A 21760-nucleotide genomic window follows, 5' to 3' on the forward strand; every position below is an offset into this window, starting at 1 on the left:
CGACCCGCGGCCGCGCCCGCCGGAACCCCCGCCGCGGCTCCAGCAGCACCGTCAGCCTGCGGGGCAAGAGGGAAGGGCGGTCGGGTGGGGAGCCGAGGAGCCACCCCCCCGGCCCGTTCCCGCCCCCCCCAGCCCGGCCGTACCTGTGCGCCCGCGGGCCGGCGGCGCGGGCCCAGCACCACCACCACGCCATCTTGGGCGCCTCCCCGCGCACCGAGCGCTTCCGGGGCGGCCGGCCGCCATCTTGCGGGCGCGGCCGGGGACTGCCCCAGCCCGGCGCGGCGGGGCCGCCATGTTGGGAGGGGCGGCGCGAGGGAGGGGCCGCTCTCAGCCGCCAGGAGGAGAGCGGTGCTGCTCCTCCTCCCAGCGCCGCCTCGGGGAGATTTGCCTTTGTTCTCAGAAGACCCCCGGAGCGGCCCCACCTAGCGCTGCCCGTCTCCTCCGAGACTGGGAGGCTGGGGCTGTTGCCTCGTCCTGCCTCCCGTCCTTAGCTGCCCCGCCAGGCTGCCGTTCCGCCGTCCCGCTGGGGGGCCGCGAGGCAGCCGCTGCCGGCCCGCAGTTGCCCCTCAGGCAGCCGCCTTCCTCGTCTCGGATGTCCCCCGGTGCCCCGCCGTCCCCTCGCGGCTGGCCCTTTGGCACGGGGCCGCCCGTGGTGGCGCAGCCTCCCGGCCAGGCTCCTCAGGCGTCGTGCAGGAGAAGAGCAGTCCCCAGGCGGTGACAGGGGTAGTAAAAGCTGTCCCAGGGTGAGCATCGCGCCACGAAAACCGACAGCTTATTAAATGGGGAAAGAAAAAATGTGTTTGCTTTGAAAATAGCTTAAGTGAGTTTCAAGAAGCGGTGGGCACCTTTCTGGTTACGTACGTTGCTGCAGAGGTACAAATCAGAAAGCAAAGCGCAGTGCATGCCGATCACGTCTCAGTCATGAGGGATCAGAGTGCAGAGCTGCCAAAATTAAACAGTTGAACAAACAGTGGTTTATCAGAGGTGCACAGGGAGAGAACGAGGCAATAGTCACATGTTACTGCAGGAAAAGTCCTGCATGGGTGTATGCAAAACGTTTCACGTGCAAAGCAGTTGTGTAATCTCCAGGCTTGGAGTCAGTTATGTTTTGACTGGACAAGACTTGAGCCACCCAGCCCATCTGTAAAGTGGTGCTGTAACAGGAGGTCGGACTCAGTACTATCTCCTGAGATTTCCTCCAGCCTCAGTTGTTGTATAATTCATTGTGTGGAAGGAAAGTTAATAGCAAGATGGGAAGGATTTGTATGTTTTAGGAATTGCAGGTGACTACAAGCTTGATTAGAATATTAATAAGCGCACCTGCTTCTAGAACACAGTTACAAAGTCAAATCATTTGGAAGTGGAGGGGAAAGTAATTGAGGTTCTCTTTTCCCTTTTTCTTAACACGTAGTGAAATATTTTACCTTCTTAAGTCAAGGCCATGATCTGAGGAAACCTCTGTAACTTGTGATGGAGGACTGCTTATGTGCTTTAGTACTGTATTTAAGTCTGAATTTTATCTCTAATTGCACTGTTGGTCATGGGTCAGCCTCAGGATTTGCTTGAATAAAGCAATGATTAGCAGATTCAAAGCTATATGTTGCTGGTGTTAAAAAACACACATATATAGGTATGTGAAAATTGTTGTAATCAGCTCTCTGTTTTTCTGTGCAACAAAATTAAAAAGAAGTAGAAAGAAACGTTTGATTTAACTTTGCAGCTTGGAGTCTTTTATTGCCTTTTTTTTTCAGAGACCTTATCAGGAGTGTTTTGTTTGTTTAAGTGACTTAAATATTTTTCTTTCTTAACTCTTCCTGTCCTGTGTTCAAACCACATACATTTTGATGGTGCTGTTTTTCGTACTAGTGTTCTTTTTGGTCCCCGGGGCTTATTTTTATCACATTATAGATCTTCGTTGTGTATGGCCTATGGGTGCAGTTTGCAAGGGATGATGCTCTGGGTGTTACGTATTTGTTTAAACAGAAAACATTTTGTGGTCAGTCATACTTGAATCGTTGCAAAGCGTATTTGCTGTTAGCTGTGCTATCATTTCATTTCTATAAACAGTGAAAGTTTACAGCACCTAGTAAAACCAAGTCCTGAAGGGGTGTGTGCAGTACTTGTTGAAAGAGGGGGATAGATGTAGTGTCAGTTCAAAGAAGCTGCATTTGAAAGCTTCTCTTTTGCCAGTGGTTTTTGTTGGCTGAACTAAGTGCAAGCAGTAAGAAACCAGCACGACCATCCTGTGGGGACTACGGTCTTACTCATAACTGAGGGCCCAGAGGAGACAAGGTATCTTGTCTGCACTGTCCCTTGAGTTTTGCATAGCAGCAGGGGTAGTCCATGAAAACGAAGACAGGAAGAACAGCAGCAGCAAGAGGCTGCAGAGCCCTCCAGTGCTGCTGGAGCTCCCTTGGGAGGGAGCCAGGGAGATACTGTCCTGCCTCAGGGCATGTTTGAAATCATGAATCACACCTTTGTATTTAATGTGATCCACTGGGCTGGGGGCGTCTGTATTGGTTGCATGACTTGAATGCTGCTGGGACTATATAAAGAATGTAAGGAAAGTGGATTTGTTTAAATAAATAAATGCCCTCCCCCTATTTTTTCCTCTGGCCTTTGTTTTACCCACTGGAGACTTGCATTTAATGTAGGGCTATTTGTTCTTGCCTCGTATGTCCTATTGGTAAGTGCCCCACCAGGCTCCTAGTCCCTGCTGAGAGACCAGACCCACCGCCTGCCCCCTGAGGATTCCGATACCAGCACTGTGTGCTTCACTTTCCAAGTAGTAGAGGCTTTCTCTGCATGCTTGGAAAATAAGGTATCTTTCAGTTGATCTGTCATGCATCATGCCATCAGGGTTTAGTCGTCCTCCCACTTTACATTGCCATGTAAACTGAATTGAAATATCACCTTTAGTTTCAGACCCATTCTGCATTTTACTTTTGAGGAATATTTACACACAGTATGGAGCTCATGGGTGTTACTGTTTGTACCTTAAATGAGGCTGTAGCGAGGTGGGGGTTGGTCTGTTCTCCCACGTGCCTGGTGACAGGATGAGGGGGAATGGGCTTAAGTTGAACCAGGGGAGGTTTAGGTTGGATATTAGGAAGAACTTCTTTACTGAAAGGATTGTTAGACATTGGAATGGGCTGCCCAGGGAAGGTTGAGTCACCATCCCTGGAGGTCTTTAAAAGATGTTTAGATGTAGAGCTTAGCGATATGGCTTAGTGGCGGACTTACTAATGTTAGGTCAGAGTTATATTAATATTTGCAAAAATATATTAATATATTAATATCATTACGTGTTATGTTACCTTTAGCAGACACATTAATACCGGACAGTTATTTTAAGTGTGCCGGGTGGAGGAAGGTTGTTCATCTGTATTTTTGTGGAATCTAACTTCTAAGCTTGCTCGCTTTGAAGCATAGGATATTTCAAATTACAGTATTTTAATGAGAGGTTTATGTTTACACCTGTGTCCTACCCATAGTGATGGCTTACAGTTTTACCTTATTTTCCTTCCTGTTAGGAGTGAATTGTGATTGCCTGGGTCATACCAATGTAATGTAAGACATAAACAGTCATTTGAATTATCAGTCTGCCCATGTGGTACGATGTCTGCTTAAATTTATTGCTTAATTTAAATTTATCATTTATTTCAGATATTTTCTATTGACAGTTGTGTGTGCTTTGAAGAGGTTACACAACCACTTGAGAGAAAAGTGCTCCCTCCTCAACGGGAGATTAAACTTTCATAGTGGAATATACATGCTTTTAGGAGTGGAATAAAAGTAATTCTGCTTCCCTTGTGTGAATGAATTCCCACTGTGTTGTAGTAATTTATTTTTTATTTTTTTTTTCTTAATGCAGAAGACTTGTATATTCCATTGCAGCGTGGGCTACATCCCAAAACAAATCCTGTCTTCTGTTGTTTGCCTGTCTTACAGTAAATGCAGGTTTTCATGAAAACAGTGCCTTGGTGACAGGTGCAGCAAAAGCTTCAAGTAAAATGCTCATTATGAAAATTGTAACAGCATTTTTCTGTATTTCCTTGGAATCTGATGGTGCGTGGGCAGCTCAGTGGCACTGACAAAGCAAGTTATATGCCAGTGATTACCAGGTTAATCTCAGCATTTTGGTAGTAACTTGCACAACTTTGTTGTAATTTTCTTGGTTGAATCATCCATTTCACTGAGACCTTGCTGTAGCAAAAGGCCATGTCTGAGTCTTTGTGCAACAGTTGGGCAGTGCTATAGCCCTGGGTCCTTGATTTTTAGAATGGGGGGAAAGGTCCTAAAGAGTACAAAACTTACCCTTCTGTTTGATCAAACTGATCCTCACAAAGTGCTGACATTACTGTCTGGCAGGAAATGATAGAGGTTAGAAACATATCATAAACGTGAGTATCAAAATGCATTTTGCTTTTAATTTGTATCAATAGGCATTGTAATCAGGGAGTGAATAACTTATAAAAACATTTGATAGTTTTAATTTTTAAAAAAGAAGAAAGATTGAGTTAGCAAACAAGTAAAGAACTGGTGACGCATAGCAATTTCAAAATAGAGAATTCCTCATTTTGGTCTTCTGGTTTTGCTTTGTTGGTATTTTGTAGGGTAAACATCTACCGTAATAAGTGTCCCAAACAAATACTAAGGTGTCATGGAATATCCGAGTATTCCAATTATTTCTTGAGATGTAGGCTTTAGTTCTACATCTTTCTTGTGTGGTAAATTAGTTTGTATGTTGGCACTTTTCTGATGTTTTCCTAAGGACTTGTGAATTTTGTAAAGATAATTCCACCTACTGTATGTGTATAAACTGTTTCAACAGGTTTATAATATCAGAAATTCTGGGAGGCTACCCTGAAAACAACTTCTGTCAGAGGAATGGCATCATCTTTACAAACATGTGCATTGCTGCTGGCTTTAACAGGATTCATCCTTTTACTTGTCACTACCATGTCCAACAGATGGCAAATTTCTGACACTACAGCAGTGCTAGCTCCTGCAGAAAGGATTTCTGAAGGTCTTTGGATGGACTGCACAGTTACTGATTTTGGATCAACGCAGTGCAAGAAGTTTCTCTACATGTTGAGTTCGGATAGTAAGTGTATATATGTATATAAAATCCAGGGATATGCTTTTATTCCTTCTTTTTGGACAGTGTATTAGTGCAGTTGGACAGCATATACTGCAGTTGTCACAGAGGTTCTCATATGGACAGGATTTGTCCTTTATTACTTGCAGGCAGGTTAAAGGACCCCAGTGAAATCCATATGCTTCACTGCACAATTCAGGTCAGTAAGTACGGCAGCTTTGATGCCATATCATATTGTTTTATTCAGTTTCATTCTTAACTCCAGCAGGCAATATGTCACTAAGTGTCAGTGTTTGTGCTTTGGTGCGAGACAGGACTTGGATATTCCAAAACTCATTTGACTTTGTGATAAATCTGTGTATTTGTTCTAGAATTTTTCAGAGGTGGCTAGTTAAATGAACTATGTTTGTTTGAGTAGTACTTTTGTGCTTTCTGAGGTAGAATCAATGTGCTAGTGTGGTGGTTTGTCTGCAAAGAGAAAAAGAAGAATGGTCTTTCTAAGAACTGAAAATTATTTGGATTATTCTTTTTTATTTTTTTATATTTTTCTGTAAACACCTTTTGTATAGAAAAGGACTAGAAAGGACTGACATTTAAGTTTTCCTTGGAAGATTGCATGTAGAAAAAGTTATAGTGTAACCTTGGAAAACTGGTGTTTTCCTACAATTTTAGTCTTAGAACTTTCCATGTATTTGTTTTCAGCTTTCAGTATTGGGCAGTCACTTTGCGTGTTATGTTACGGAATCATTTCTTCAAGTGTTCCCTTTTTTATGGATCTATGATTATTGTCACTGCTGTTTTTCTGGATTCTTTCCAGCTGATTTATTCTCGACACAGTGCTCAAGACTGGAAGCAGGTCTTACAAATACCACATCTCACAGACTTTGAAAATGTGGTTTTCTTGACAAGACATGGACTCCGCTGCAGTCAGAACCACCTAACTGTGTAAGACAGATCTCTAAAATGGGACTTCCTGAAAACTCTCAAGATTCATGGGTCTTCCTCAGGACCCCGAGTCCAGTGACCTCATTTGCAGTCTTAACAATAGTGCCAGCTTAAATATTCAGCATGCTGTAATGAGGCCGGAATTTGTAGCCTCAGAAAACAAATCATACCCTTCCAAGGATTTTAAAAACTGAGCATTCAATCAGAGACAAATCACCTTTTCCTGCCTTTCTGGCACCCAATGTCAGAGTGCTCCTCTCCAAGGCTTGCTTTATGTAGATAACAGGTTGCCTAAAATTCATCTAGAAACTTAGATCTGATTTCTGGAAAGCGGATGATGGGGCCAATAGTCCTTCTGTTCTCGTGCAGTAGTATCAAGCTGACATGGATGTGTACAATGATGTGGCAGCCTTGCCTCACCTACCAGGGAGAAACAGGTGCCTCAGCCCTGTTAGAGAGGCAAGCAGAGTCAATGTGGGACAGCCTCCTATATTTTCATGCAGTTTCATTGCACCCAGCATGGACAAAAATACTCAACAGGAACAGAGGAATTCCTGGTGCATTGAAGCAGCTGCCTTCCCCAGGGTGCCTCTTTCATTCTTCTTCCCAGAACTATAGGCGAGGACTCCTGGCTGGGAGGGCTCGGTGGATCATCTTTAGCTGTCCAAACAACTGCTTGTCACCTAAAAACAGTTTGGGGTTCCTCATGCCAACCAACAGACATGTCATGTGTCTGTCTGGAGAGCTCTCCCTGTCTGTTGCAGGGCAGTTTCTCTTCTTACAGTGCTAAGTCAGCATTCCTGGGTCTTGAAACAAATCTATAGAAGTGATTGAAAAGTTACAAGCTTCTTTTGGCCAAACATTTAAGGTGTTAATATTTTCATTACTTTATTTTTTTCCGTATTGGTTGATCTGATTAAAAAAAAAAAAAAAAAAAAAAAACTATTTCTGCCTGTAAGCCCTGTCTCAGCCATATTGCATGCTCTGCAACCATAATATGCACTGTTTTGAGAATATCAGAGGGGGGTGCGTAGCAATTTCTCTCTGGTTGTATATTGCCTATATATTGGTATGTCTGCATTAGCATTTTACTTGCAGCAGGAGTATGCCTTCATAGTGAATTTTCCAATTATTCCCATTTGTTGCACATGGAGTGATTTTGTTTGCATTGTGGAGTGGCCTTGGAATGCATGAACTGGATCCCTCCTGGCTGAAATGAAGTAGGGAAAAGTTCTCAAGGAATGCACCTTGTGACTGCCAGCCGTCTGGGGGCATTCAGCTCACCCAACCAGCTGGACCAAGACTGACGTAAAGCTCCTAAGTCGTGGATGTTGTAGGCGTGAAGCTATTGACACCAACTTTTTTATTCTGATGATGCAGATGCTATTGCACAGCGGCACCGGCAAGCCCCTTGCTTACCAAACCACAGTTCATGAAATTTAGGGAATAACAATCCTATATTCTACAGCATTTTTATTTTCTTTAAAGAAGAGTGTCTTCCTTAAGGGAATGATTAAAATGCCTAGTGCCACGTAAGAAAAACTTGTGTATTCCAGGTCAACGGTTTAATCTGTTCTGTTTATATGTGTGCTTTACAATTGCCTGTTGAAATAGCCTTCTTAATAGCCTTTAGGAAGAGAGAATTTCTTAAATGATCTTTTTAAAATTATTTTTTAGACCTTGGCAGGATTGTAAAATCTGGGGACACTTGATTCAAGTTCCTAACTAAACTCAGCTTTGGAAGTCATATGACCAGAAGTGATTACAGAGGTTGCCAGAGTAACATCTGTGTGTGGATAAATTAATCTGAGACTCTTTGAAGGGTTTTTAATGGGATGCAGATATTCCAATATACCACCACAGTATATTCATTTTACTGTGCCATCATTTTCAAATTGCAGTGGTTTAGCGGAAGGAAAAACCACATGAGAAGATCACTTCTCACCACATCACTATCTATTTTCTTTGAAAGATTGCAAGTACAGTGCTGCTCAAGGTCATTCTGGCTGTGCTGCCCAATCCGTTCTTACTTAAATCCAAGATCCTCTTGGCTGCCAAGGGAGGAAAATCATCACAGTGGCATAGTAGTAACCTTTTGTGAAAAACTTACTTACCTTTGAGCTTCGGCTCAAAGTGACCGGTACATTTTGAAAAAGCAGGTGTATCTGTGGCTATGACAACAGGTAGTCCTTCTGGGAGTATTTATGTAAATGTCGTGACTTTGCTACAATGCTGTGTCATAGCAGAGTGATTTTATGAAGATACTGTGACTCCGTTTCCTGGAGATAAGGGCAGGTTATCACTAGGAGAGATGGTTAACCTTGCAAGCTGTTTAAGGTCTTAACGTTAGTGGATGATGTGAATTAAGTTTATGATTTTGTCTAGTGAAGAGCAGAAGCAAGTAAACGAAGTTTAACATACTTCTACTTTGTATAGAATAGATTTTTCAATGCTATAATAATCTGACAAACAGATACAATCAACTGCTGTGTATTATTCTCATATAGCTATTTTGCTTCATCATTGTACTCCTTTTGAGATAGTTCTGTCACAATAGCTTGTTCTTTCCCTTATATTTCATTTCTAAGGAATGCACGTTATCACAGTTGTATTCCTGTGTCAGGTGGACTGTTTAGCACTGTGTAACTATGGATCAATGGACTGTGAAATATTAATGAAAACCATTCATCCACAGACTTAACATTCCTGAAAGAAGCTGGCAGTACAGTTGCTGTGCATCACTTACGACCATAATTCCAAAAATGAGCTAAATTTTCTAGCAACAGAAAAAAGGTTCCTGTTTTCAAGCTCTATGTCATCAAGAAAATAACACAATTAAGCTTTTTTTTTTTTTTTTTTTTTTTTAATTTGAGATCATTAACAAAATTACAAGCAAATTTAGTCATGTGTGCACCTTAGTTGATTGCAGAGAAGGAAAGAGAGAAAATATTTGCCAATATCATCACTCTTGCAAAATATTTTCTAGGGATACTGGCTGGATTGTCTAGCCTGAGAGCAAGATTAGGCTCAGTTTGGCACTTCTCACTAGAAAAGTAATTAATATTGCTGGTAGAGTTTTTTTTAATAGTAATATATTTATCATGAACTACTCCCACTTCTTATTGTCGTAGACTGTAAGCCTTATCTCTGGGGTTGAGCAAAGAGCAAAGGTAGCCTCATTTTGGAGTGAAACCCAGACGTAAAACAGCAAGGAGGCTTCTGAAATAGTTCACTTGATGATAATCTAATTATAGGGATACTTAACTGTTACTATTCACAAGCATGTCTGCTGCACTGGAAATTGTTGGTTTTCTTTTGTGTTTGGGTGGATGGGCAATTATTGGAGCTACTTTGCCGCATAATTATTGGAAAGTCTCCAGTATACATGGCAGTGTGATCACAACATCTACATTGTATGAAAACCTCTGGAGGAGCTGTGCAGAAGACAGCACTGGAGTATCCAACTGCAGGGTATTTGACTCTATGTTTGCTCTGCCTGGTATGTGACTTTGTGCAGTCTTGTTTATATTGCTTAAGAATTTTGGGGGAAAAAATAGCAAGTTTTTTGGTTGTGTGATCTGATAGTACTGGAAAATAACGTTGACTTTCTGGCCAAGACAGACTTTGTAGGTTGAAGTTATAAAAATCTTCAAATGACATAATGTGTGCAACACGTTAGGAAGGGCTCTAAAACAAGGCAAATGAAGCCGCTTGATGGAACATTTAATTTGGTGGGTATTTTAAATATACTGTAATCTCTTTTCTAGCATTGCATGGGAAGGATTAATAGAAGTAATTTTTAACACATCTTGTGGGAATTCCATATTTGTATGGAATTATTGTATGGGCATTCTTTTGCAGTAGTTCATAGCCAATGTTATCTGGAGTTTTTTCATAAAGGGGCTATAAAAACTATTTCTTACCTAAGAAGTGAGTACTGTTTTTTCCATGTTGAGACTGAAAATTGTATACAATGGAACAAATACAGTGAGTATATGTTTTAACTTACCTGTCAGAAGTTACTAACTAATGTCCTGTTCGATGTGGTTCTAAATATCGGGAAATTCAGGTCTGCACCAGAATTGTGGCATGTCCTCAGATGTTCATTAAGGCAGTAGTCTGCGGATAGTAAGCATGTTTATAGGTAGTAAAGCTAGTTGTTATTACTCTTGAATACTTCAGACTTATCCCGGATAAAACATGTCTTCCTAATTTGTTAGATCTACACCAGGAGGTGGCTAAACTCATTAGAAATCCTTCCTAATCTGAAGAATGTCTAACACAGCATTAGTGGCAAGGAGGACTGGATTCTCTTTCTCAGTCTGAACTAAATTGCTGACACTGACCAGCTCTGGAACTAGCCCGGCAATGCTGTGAAGCTCTCTGTGTCCATACTGGGAGAATAATCTGTTCGTTATTCTAACAGTTATCTAACGATCTTCCTAGCAAGTTGTTACCTGACAGTTGGTTTTAAAATGCATGTGTGTATTAACAGGACCATAACAGATACCCTACATAAACTCCTTAGCATCTTCACCAGCAGGATGAGATTTTTTTCCTCTGCAGGGTGCTTGTGCAAATATGCATTTGGTTCGTTTATAGCCCCCTTAACGGGTCGGTTCTTAACTTACTGTCCAAGACACCGCACAGCATCTTGCCACTGAGGTATTTACACAGGTGCTGCCTCCCTGAGAATGTTGTACTGCTGCTCCCTGAGTAGGTGTGGGCAGCAGGGCCACATCAGGTCGGGAGCTGCTGGTGAAAAAAGTGGGTTTTAAAGCCATCTGAGGGAGGCAGGAGTGGAGGTGGTAAAGCAAAAGAGAAAGGAAGGCAGACAACAGGAATGCTTCTGGAGAATTGCTGATAACAACATGGAGTTAGCAGGAAGGAAAAATGGGGGCAGACAGAAAGTGAATTAACAGGCCAGGCTCGGAAAGTGAGTTTGTGGAGATTAGATGTGATCAACTGAAGAGGAGATCGGTTACTCTGTCAAGGAGATGTCAGTAAGCTTGAAGGGTGCAGACAGAGGAAAGGGGAAGGGAAAAAGCAGCTTGCAGAACCGAGAAGAAGAATTGAGAAGAAAAGGTTTTGTAAAAGGACAACTGAAAAATAAATAAGTTAGAAGACACAGAACTGTAGGAAAAGTCGAGGGGACAGCTAGGCAAACCAGGAAAGAGGAAGAGAGTCGGGCTGTTATCAGTGAGAGCTAAGCAAATAGTGGGACCTCCAAGAAATGCCTGTAGCGCTCACAGATATACGAGCTAAGGCAGAGTGAAATTATCATGGTTAATTTAGGTGTGTATCAAATTGCTGCTTAGAAACTTATCTGAAACTATTATAGCATAAGATGCCAGATTAAAAAAAAAAAAAAAAAAGGTGTCTTTGTTCATGGGGTGATGTCTCAACAGAAGGACCATAAAGATTTACTGTAAAGGCTTCCTTATTGGCAGCTGGGCTCTGTTGTATATGTCTGTTCTTGTGCTTTGTGTATGGGAAATACCGGACTTATTTTTTTTTTGAAACAGATTTAAAGTTTTTGAATTCAGCACACCATTAGCCCAGGTCACAAATGTTTGAACTGGGGACCTTTTCTAAAGCAGTATTGCAGAAGATTTACACCGCGATTAGATGTATAGCGCTAACTATACATAGTCACAGCTAGATGAAACATTTGATAAATCAATTAGTCAGCTACTAGATGCTTCTTATGTATATATTTCTTTTCCTTTTAAGGTGTCATATGTGTTTCCTCCAATGTCAGGGCTTAGGATAATTTCTTACAATTAATATTGATTAATAAAATTAACTGACTTGTTCAGTAAACTGATTTTTAAGATAAAGACAGCAGAAAGTTGAGCTTTCTAGATTGTGAAATAAAATCCTCAGTTAAGGTTGGACAAGATTCATTATTTCTTCTGGTAATTTTGTCACTGTTTCTATCTTTTATACTTTGGCAGTATAGGCTTAATTTAGTTTCCGTATAAATCCTTATGTGCTTTCTCTTTTTCTCTCTCAGTCCACATTCAGGCATGCCGTGCCTTGATGATTGTTTCCATCCTTTTGGGATTTATAGCTGCAGTGCTCTCGCTTCTTGGTTTAAAATGCACAAACATTGGGCTAAGTGATGAAGATGGAAAAATGAAGTTTGCTGTCACAGGAGGATTTCTCTTTATTTTAGGAGGTAATATTGAAGCTGAAATGAGAATGCTGTCAGTACTTTGCATTCCTTTCACAATTAGACTAAATGAAATGAAAACTTACTCTTGGTTTAAAGCTGTTACAGACATTGAAGGACTCACTCAAGTGTGTGCTTTTAAAACTTTTTCTGGTAGGTCTCTCTTCGATGGTGGCTGTTTCTTGGTATGCTGCAATGATTACTGCTCAGTTTTTTGACCCACTGTACGCTGGAACCAAGTAAGTTAATAGATCTGTCACACCAAACTCCAGCATGTCTAAAATGGCAGGACTAACCTCAGCTGCTCCAGTGTTGCAGAACCTGGATCCTGATATGCAGCCCTGCAGAAGGAAACATTTGTTGTCAGGAAAATTTTTCACCTCAGAGCTGTTCGCTGTTGGTGGGGAGGGAGGAGAGGTCTCCCTGGAAGGTTTAGTGAATGTGTGGGGAGTGTCAACCCCAAATTTGTATTGGGCTGTTGGCACAGAGTGCTCCCTTGTACTGGCAACTCATGATCTTCTTCAGTTTGCAAAACCCAGAACTGAATTTAATAGTGATGAAGTTCCCAGCAAGACTTTTTGATCTGCTGTTGTGCTTGATTCAAAGTGATTCCTTTCTTCTTGCTTGTATCTTTGTCTGAGCCTCTCTTGGCCCCCTGATTATCTCTTTGCCCTGTGAAGGTATTCTGATATTACAGAGAACAGTGGAATACAGATTTGGTAAACAATGGTAGATCTACTGTCCTTTTTCAGAGCCTTCTTATGCTAATACGAAATCTCTTTTCCTAATGGCTTTTTTTTTTTTTCCCTCCAATTCAATTTGTGGAAAAAAGACTGTTCTTAATCCTCAGGTACAGTGCAAAAAACAAATACATCTCTTTTGTCCTCTCTGTGTACAGCATCACTATTCTGTCATACTGGCTCATAATCTTGGACATTATGTTCATGGCACTTCTGCTACATCCTTACCTCCCAGTTGTTTTTAAGAAAAGCATTCATTTCACCTTAGTTTAACTATCTGAGGTTTAGGCAAACAATCTGAGTTATTCACCTGCATGTCAACTGTGGTGAGTAGAGCAACAGACTTCTTGACTGTGTTTATTGCAACTTCAGATGGGACCTGGTGAACTGCTTTAAGAAGCTAGGCATCTTCCCTTTAGACTTCCACATAAGGGTTAGATGATCACAAGCTAAGGCTCATGTATTTCTCATCATATTCCAGTCTTTACCATGTATGTTAACTGCAGAAATTGCTAATTATGTACCCTTGACAAATATAGTTTCCTATGCTACTATTGGTTATGAGTGCTGGAAGCAGGATTGTTCCTGGCTGTCACTTCAAATATATATATATATATTTTTCATGGCTATGCCTTCATTGGCATCAAATATATGCTGCATTTGTTCTCTTTCATGTCCTTCAGGATCTGTGTCTGTGCTCTCCATCATTCATTGCTCTTTGTTCAAATGCTGATGCCTGCTTCTGGGACGGCCACAGTACCAACAGCCTTTACTATCTTCTTGTTCACTTTTCAAACCTGTATTTTCATGTTTTAACCTGTGCTGCTGCTCCCTTTTGGGAATAGTGTAAGATGTTCAAATGCCTCAGATATACAAATAGCCATGGATATATTTTGTCTAAATGACAAAGAAAATTAAGACTTCTACCTTTTATTTTTCTTAGCACTGAGATGTAGACTTAATTGAGTCTCACAAGCAAATGTGACAGAAGTACAGAAAACAGCCTGAACTGACTGCTAGAGACCTGCAGGTAGATAAAGAATACCACTGAGGTTTCCTGCTTGTCTTAAAGAAGTCAATCCCCCTCCCCCATATAATAACAGCTCAATGTTGGATTGCCTTATGAATTAAAATGACGCAAAGTTTGTGGACTATCAGCTCATGGTTTCGCACAGCCTAGTTTCGAGGCATAAAAACCCTTATTCTTATCTGATATAGAAGCAACAATCTTCAAAACTAAACGCCCGTTTAGGATAGCTTATCTTGGCAAATGGATTTATCAATGAAGAGCAAGGGTAGAGAGAGGTGACGGGGTGTCTCCTTCAAAGAGGGAAGAAGGGTGAGTGAAACAAATAACACGTTGTCTGCGGAACATGAGAGAGGTGGGTTGAGGAAGAGGGAAGGTTTATAATTTGCCAGCACCTTTACCAAGTATATAGTTTTTAGCTCAGTAAGCTATAAAGCTTTATTTCCTAGGATCATATTTGAAGTGGTTTACAGGTTTCCCCTTGAGGATTGGTTCAGGGAAGTCAGAAGTGAAGTGCTTTGTTATGAATCAAAGTACTTCCCGCAATTGCTTGGATATTTGTAAGTTTTCCTTGCGTATCCAAACAAGCACTGAGAAAGAAATTGCACTTATAAGACTTTTTTGTTTTATGTCCCCTTGAGAGAATTATCTGAAGAGTAATAAATACGTTAGAGGATTGAAACGACTGATGATAAGGAATTGCATTTTGTAGAATAGCTAGCGAGTTTTATAGTTGTTTATAGCTGTTGGGCTCCAACATCAGTATGTGTTAATCAGTTACTAGATTGTTTGTATTCAGTAGCTAAAGATTTTTTCTTTTTTTGTTTCTAAACTTCATGCCTAAGACTATCAGTTTACTAAGCAGTCCTTGGTGAAATAACTTTGATCATTGGTAAAGCTGGACATGCTCTGTTCTTTTAAGGAAGTTTGTCCTCCTTGGACTCTGTGAGAAGGGTTTAATTTCAATTGCAGGCCAGTATAGATCTTCGGTCTTAAGAAACTGGGAAATCTGTTTTTCAGTTTACTTTTATTTTTTTTTTTTTTTTTTTCTATGACTGAAGCAAATTAGTAATATTAACCTCTATTAATTCTTAGAGGAATTTGTCATACAACTATGAAGGGAACCTAAATCCTCCATGGATCCATCCTATTTTATTTCCCTTTGGTATGATGTCTACAGCATTCCTGTCTTCAGGCAACTAGTCAGCAGAGACCATTGCATGTACTAGTCAATGCTCTCTGATTGTTCCTTAGTATTCCTCCAGCAATTTTTTTTTTTAAAGGTAATGATTATCTCTCGGTTCTGTCTGCATACTGCCTAAAACAACGGGGATGTGAGCTCTACTTGGGGCTCCAGTGTACGATGGGAACACAGAGAGCAGTGAATGTGTGTAAACCTTAGAAACCTAGCTGATACCAGCTAGTTCTGGAGTTAGAAGCATTGACACTGTTACATAGTGACTTTATATTTTCAAATAGAAAGGATATAAACAATCCGATTTCGGTATATGTTCTGCATAGTCCATGACACTTATTTTGTCCTTATATTGGCATTGCCATTGAAGTTATTTTGTGAAACTGAAAGATTACTTACTTAGGGTCTGTTTCATGAGGAATAGCTAACCACAGAAATTGTTTTTATATGGAAATGATACTGGATCGCTTGTAAGTAGCTGTTTGTATAGAACTAGTTGTTCCTTTCTAGTAGGAAAACCAGGAAAGGCTGATTGTTTATTATATAATTTCATAACAAAATTACATATCCTAGTGAATACTCAACATTCTCTGTGGTTCTGTGGCTGAAATACATTTATGAACAGTCCCAGAATGAAAAAGAACAGTTCCCAGTTTTACTGTACAGAGCTAGACACTCCAGAAAATTCCCCAGTCCAGGAAGTTCACAGATAATGAATTTAACTCAAAGATTAGACCTGACTGAACCTGGTAAAGTCTAGCAGGAGCTTCACAAAAAGAGGAAAACACATTTTTATATATGAACAACGACTATATGTACAACACAGGTGTATCTTTGTGGTCTGAGAAAGTATGACAAAATTTCTTTCTTGGCTGCTTCAGTCAGATTTATTTATGTCCTGGGGTTTTTCAGTTTTTGCGCAGCCTTGTGCTGGTTTGACTCTTAGTAGCTTCGTTCTGCTGGGGACTGAAGAGGCAGGTCTCTGATGGAGAAAAGGCAGCTGATGAGTAACAATCAGACCACTGATAGGGAATTCAGCATATGTAAAGGAGTATGCATACAACTTTTCCTCTTTTCCTTTCAAAGTACTCGTACAAATTGCTTTATATGGATTCTGTTTTAAGATTCAACTTCTCTCTTTTATTATCTACAGTTTATTGAATGTACATAATTATTTATTGCTACTTGTCTTTATGTTGCTCAGTACTTTCTGTCCTGTCATCGATTTGGCAGAGCACTTGAATACGCACCTAAGAGTTTTACTGAACAGACACGAAACCAGATCTGTTCTCCTCTGTTACCTCTTGAAGTACCTTTCGGTGAGCTGACTTCTGCCAGAATGGAATTTATTTTGAAGTTTTGTGTAGCTTATGGCTCAGTCTAAAGTAATGGCTTTGTGATCCTGTTATATGCTGTTTCCATAAAATCTTTCATGTTTCAGATATGAACTGGGAGATGCTCTGTACTTAGGCTGGGCTGGATCTATTCTTTATATGCTTGGTGGTATCTTCCTAACCTGCTCATGCAAAGGGAAGAAAAAAATGGAATACAGGTAAGCTTGAAGTTGTCAGTTAAAATAGCAGCTGTTGATTATGTATCATTTTCTGTCTGCATACTATTATCTCCATCACCATGGTTTAAATCTGCACCCATATAAACAGGGAACTCTACGTATTAATTCAGTACTCTGGTATGCCACAGACTTGTGATGGGGGTGATGCTGTACTGAATACTTGTACTCCGAAATGCTTTACCTGTTGATAATTGCAATCAGCAGTCACCTATAGCTAGTCTTTGATAATTCTGATGATGCATCTATGTGATGAAAATGTGCAGTTAAAGAGCAAACTATGTTTTGCCCAAAGAAAAGTATATTGAAGAATATAGTGTATTGTAATTAAATTCTCCTGTGATACTCACTATGATTAAAATAGTCAAACCCCATTTAATTTGAAGAAAATGTAATGGCATTTTCCTCCCAAAACATATCCAATTGATTGTTAGAAATGTATGATATCTTCTTGTTTCTTGTGGAATGTTTTAGTGTGCATCAAATCAGAGAAAAATCAGAGAAATCAAGATTTCTGGCCTACATATTTAACCTTGCCTGGATTTTTTTTTCCAATCTTTAATTATTCATACATACAGAAAGTCCTTTACTCAAAGAGGGGGATGAAATTGCCAGAAATAGTAGAGGTCCTTGTCAACCCAGAAGAACTCAAATAGCTTTGAGGATGTACTGGCTAAGCCTGAGAGTATCATAACACGGAAGGAAGAAGCACAATCACTGCTACTATATTTAATCTTAGGAAAGTTATGTCAAATCACCTAATAAGTGAGAGTGTTCCTCTGATACTCTGTTGCCTAATCTGAAACCAGTGAAGTTTTATGGTAATATTTTATCAGCCCTGTTGGACTTTAGATCTGACTCACCATGCTTTGATACAAAGTACCAAATACCCTAAAATATCTTGAAAAATTAGGTAAAACCCATGAAGGTAAAACACATTCAACGTGATGAATGACAGATGAAGTGGTTAGGCTGAAGATAGTTCTGTTTTCCTTTCTCTTCATCTCGATTCCTTTATTAAGAACTGCAGCTTGCACAAAGGCATGAAAGTCTAGATTCTTTTCTGCTTTAGGTGCTTGACTAAAATGCCACAAGGAAAGGCACACGTTAGTTAGGAATTCAGAGTTTGTTTCTAGCTACCAGACAGACAGTTGTGCCTCAAGCCGAAGAGCCCATCTCTTTCCTCTTAACTACAAGACTGATGAGAACAATAGGCTTTTAGTTTCTGCATCTTTGGGAAGCATGTGCTATCACTGCGTTGGATACAGACCATAATGAGTATCTTCCTAATTATCTGAAACTGTGGCTGTGAGTGTAATGCCTATTATTTTTTATCTTTTTTTCTTAATTTACAGTGCCAGCAAATACAGATACTCAGCAGGCCAGCCAGCCCTTCAGCAGCAAATTTACACCAAAAACTCTGAGACAATCACAAGTGCCAAAGAGTATGTCTAAACTGCTATTTTTACATCACTTGTAATGTTAGTAGGTTATGAATTTAAATTAGCAAAGTGAACTACTTCCAGTGTTTCAGTTCCAAGTTGCTATCTTTCATCTTAATTTGGAGATGATTTACATCTGAGCACCTCCTCCTGGAAATGGTTTTAAAGTGGAAATAGGTTTCTACAGAGAATGAAATCCTGCAGCATGAAGATTGTCTGTGTGCTGAGAAGCCTGGTCAAATTGAATCACAGAGTGTGGTACATCCTGATAATCAAGACCAACTTTTTCTATTTCAGAAAACCAAAAAATATGAAACTCATATGCTGTAGCTGCCTGCAAGTTAATATATCTCACTGTTAGAAATGTATTATATTTTCATTAATGTTTAGCAGCTTTGGCTTTTGACAGTAAAGCTTTATTCCACTGACTGACTGAAACAGATTTTTTGATGAGAAGCATCCTGGCCGTTAATGAAGATGCAGTCTACGTACCAGGGCTTGAAATCTCATGGTACACTGAAATACATATTACGTATATAGTCAAGATTTATGAAACCTTCGAAAATCCTTTAGAAACATCCATTCGCCTCCGTATCTGCAGATGTGCAACTAATTCCTTGTTGGTTGGAATGCAGCTAGAAAAGATAAATGACGCAAGAATGAACCAAACACAGCTGGGAGTGGATAAAGTATTTGGTCAGACTGTGCCTTGTCGTAACTAGAAGACAGCCCTGATTTTTTATTTTTATTTCTAAGTTTTCAGGTTTTAAAATAATTCTATTTTGACTTCCAGCAATCTCTTACTTTGGGAACTTCTCTTGCATCTGAATTGCTTCATTCATCAGTTGCTTTATTCTCTGTTGTGATTCCAGCTTTAGAATTTCTGCCTTAAACTACTCCACTACTGGGAGCATATGTTTGGCTTATGTAAGCACTTAAGACACTGAAGATGAACTGACTTTCCTTACTACTGATGTTGTGAGCAACGTGGAGTGGAATTTCACTCTGTAGGCTCTCGGTGTTCATAACTTCCCTCTTAAATTATAAATGTTTTAATACAGTTCAACAAGATACTTTGGTATGTCTTTCTGCTTTTAACATCTTTTGGCAAAACATAGCAGTAGTCTTCTTTAGAAGCTTCATGCATCTTCCTGAGCCTTCCTTCTTTGTCTATTGAAATAGATAATTTCACAGTGCAACCTGCAAGTACTCTTAGAAAAAATAGCTTAGTTACGTTTCTTGCATGTAAGTGCAGCTGAACAGCTAACTTGTAAGCTGACCCATTAAAGCATGCATTTGGGCACTTGTAGATCTTTTTAAACTTAGTAAATAAAGCTAAAAGGAGTGATAATTACTATTGTGTTGCCAGTGTCGTCATCTTCCCTCCACTATGAAATAGTCTTCTGAAAATCATCCTTTTGGTGTATTGGCAAATAATTTCAAAAGCAGAAAAGCCACTTAACTTGCAAGGTGGGAGCTGCATGCCTTACCATCACCTGAATATTCTGTCCTCTGGACTTTTAGGTAAATTTGTGATGGCACTTTAGTCTAGTTGAAAGTAAGGAAAATTTAGTTCTGAAGCGGAGCAGTTCCTTTGTCAGCTTCCTACCAGAGCCTTCAGCTCATGAAGACGAATTAGATCCTGTAGGTGAGAGAGCAATTCAGAGCTTCCTTGGTCTTGCATTGGATCTTCTAGTGACATCACCGGGAAGTTTAATGAAAACCAAAATATGTGTAAAAATCCCCATGTAGTAACTCATTCATTCATTCAATACATGATCTTCATATTCAGTGTTACTTGGGAACGTTGCAGATACCATGTCTTTCATCTGTTTGTTTACAGCCCTTCAACAATTTTGTGTTTTTTGCTGTTTTCCCCTGTTTATCTGCCCCTTTTTCTTCAACAGCAATGCTCTGAATGAATTTAATGGACCATCCACTCAGTCTGGGGAGTAAGACATTTTATGTACTGGTGATAAGAGAAGTGTTAGTGATTTATTTTTTTCTAATTTAGCTGTAGCAAGCCACATTAAAATAGCAATTCATGAAGATATTTTAAAGTGAGTTAAGTTATTTGTTCAGCAGATCAGACTGCTTTGATATTTTCAAATCTTCTTCATATCTCTGTAGCTGAGACCAAAATCCTGCATTGGGTTCTGCTACTGGCCTGGCAGCCTTCACCGTCTAGAAAAAAGGAGAGATGTTGTAGAAGCAATGGAGGTTATAATTCAAACTGATTCTTCCTCTGAGACTTTTGAGATTTGCTTTGGCTTTGATTTTGCGATGGAATAATAATATTTTTGATGTCCTCACTCTGTGCTTGCTAAAACCACCTGGTGTACGTTCCTTGTCACAGCATGGATTCATGGATAAGATGTGAAAAGGAGCTGTTGAATTTGCTTGAAATCTCTCTCACAAAGTGAAACTTTGCCATGTACCTGAAAGCCTGTGTGTAGTATGGGCAAAGCAGTTACCTAAATTAGACACTTAAATTATACATATATATATATATATTCACCCAAATGGGTGAAGACTAACAGACTAACAGAGCACAAGTCCTGGTTATTACACAAGAATCCTTATATAAGGTAGGTGCTATTCTTTGTAGCTAGCTAGCCTCGCACTGTTTAGCAGGCCTAAGAGATGTTTCTTTGCTACGTTGAGATGTCACGTAGATGATATGTATGTGACAGCTTTAAGAGCAAATCCTGGATAACAACTTCTGCAAATACTCCTTTATTTTCACTGTATTGCTTCATGTCTCTGTCTTTAACTTCACGTATCATAAATAAGGAAATGATAGGGGAAATGATTGTAAACCAACCAACTTGGAATGTGTCCTTTGCTACCAGTGTTAAAGCATATCTGCATTTGTAATTATATTTGTCCCAGAAATCTTACGTTAAACGCTTATTTGTCCAAGTGTGGGGGGGAGTGGGAAAAAAAATACAGTGGAATTATGTTCAAATGTTGCATACCTGAATAACTGTTCTTAAACAGGTGAGAGCACCAAAACAGCTGGGAGAAGTCTTTCCATGAGAAATCATCATTATTCATAATAAGCATTGCATTTAGTACCCAAAAGATGTCTAAATAGAACTGCGGGTATAAGTACAATACCTCAAAGGCATCCTTGAGTGGGAGTTTTCGGTGTCTCATCAAGTAAGCAGTGCAAATAGCAGCTGATCTGCTGCGGCCGTTCTTACAGTAAACTAAGCACTTCCCACCGCTCCGGACAGCTTCTTCTATGGCATCGCTGCACTGCTCGAAATACTTATACAAGTCTTCTGCCGGATCGTCAAAAACAGGAACGCGGATGCCTCGGACTTGCTGGAGGCCGGGGAATGGCTGCTGCCTGGTGACATTGACACAGAAGGTGACCCCCTCTCGCGTGAGCATGTCCTCATCGCAGGCTGTTCTGGCGTTGCTGATGAGCAGCGAGGCGGTCACCTTGCCTGGCTGGAGCATTGGAAGCCGAGGGCCACCAGCACTCCTCCGCAGAGCGCCCCGACTGCTGCCGCCGAGCTGCACTTGCCCCAGGGTATGGGGGGGGGGAGGGGGAGGG

At 40.3% G+C, this 21760-nt stretch overlaps 3 protein-coding genes across 4 annotated transcripts in view; 1 reads left to right on the forward strand and 2 right to left on the reverse strand.

Annotated features, from left to right (window-relative positions):
- PARL (presenilin associated rhomboid like) overlaps nt 1-288 on the reverse strand; it is a 13246-nt gene extending 12958 nt beyond the window's left edge. Inside the window, exons 1-2 of the mRNA XM_035334784.1 lie at nt 144-288; nt 5-56 (exon numbers count right to left, since the gene is read on the reverse strand). Of these exons, the coding sequence (XP_035190675.1) occupies nt 5-56; nt 144-193 (102 nt within the window). The 5' untranslated portion in view covers nt 194-288. The remainder of the gene's footprint in view (nt 1-4; nt 57-143) is intronic.
- A 3979-nt stretch (nt 289-4267) lies between these two features.
- On the forward strand, nt 4268-19549 carry LOC118171741 (claudin-15-like). 2 transcript variants are annotated; one of them, XM_035335114.1, is made up of 7 exons: nt 4268-4403; nt 4835-5107; nt 9375-9545; nt 12063-12227; nt 12379-12460; nt 16625-16735; nt 18109-19549. In XM_035335114.1, the coding sequence occupies exons 2-7, from the start codon at nt 4891-4893 to the stop codon at nt 18206-18208; spliced, it is 846 nt and encodes a 281-aa protein (XP_035191005.1). In that variant the 5' UTR covers nt 4268-4403; nt 4835-4890; the 3' UTR covers nt 18209-19549. The 2 variants fall into 2 exon arrangements, with proteins under 2 accessions (XP_035191005.1, XP_035191006.1); XM_035335115.1 differs by lacking the exon at nt 9375-9545.
- Nucleotides 8495-21742, reverse strand: DUSP28 (dual specificity phosphatase 28). The gene is made up of 2 exons (XM_035335116.1): nt 21316-21742; nt 8495-20379 (listed from the first exon to the last, which is right to left on the reverse strand). Exons 1-2 carry the CDS (start codon nt 21661-21663, stop codon nt 20266-20268), a joined length of 462 nt encoding a protein of 153 aa, XP_035191007.1. The 5' UTR covers nt 21664-21742; the 3' UTR covers nt 8495-20265.
- Between the last annotated feature and the right edge of the window lie 18 nt (nt 21743-21760).

Source organism: Oxyura jamaicensis, chromosome 9 (assembly GCF_011077185.1).
Source record: "Oxyura jamaicensis isolate SHBP4307 breed ruddy duck chromosome 9, BPBGC_Ojam_1.0, whole genome shotgun sequence".
Taxonomy (NCBI): domain Eukaryota; kingdom Metazoa; phylum Chordata; class Aves; order Anseriformes; family Anatidae; genus Oxyura; species Oxyura jamaicensis.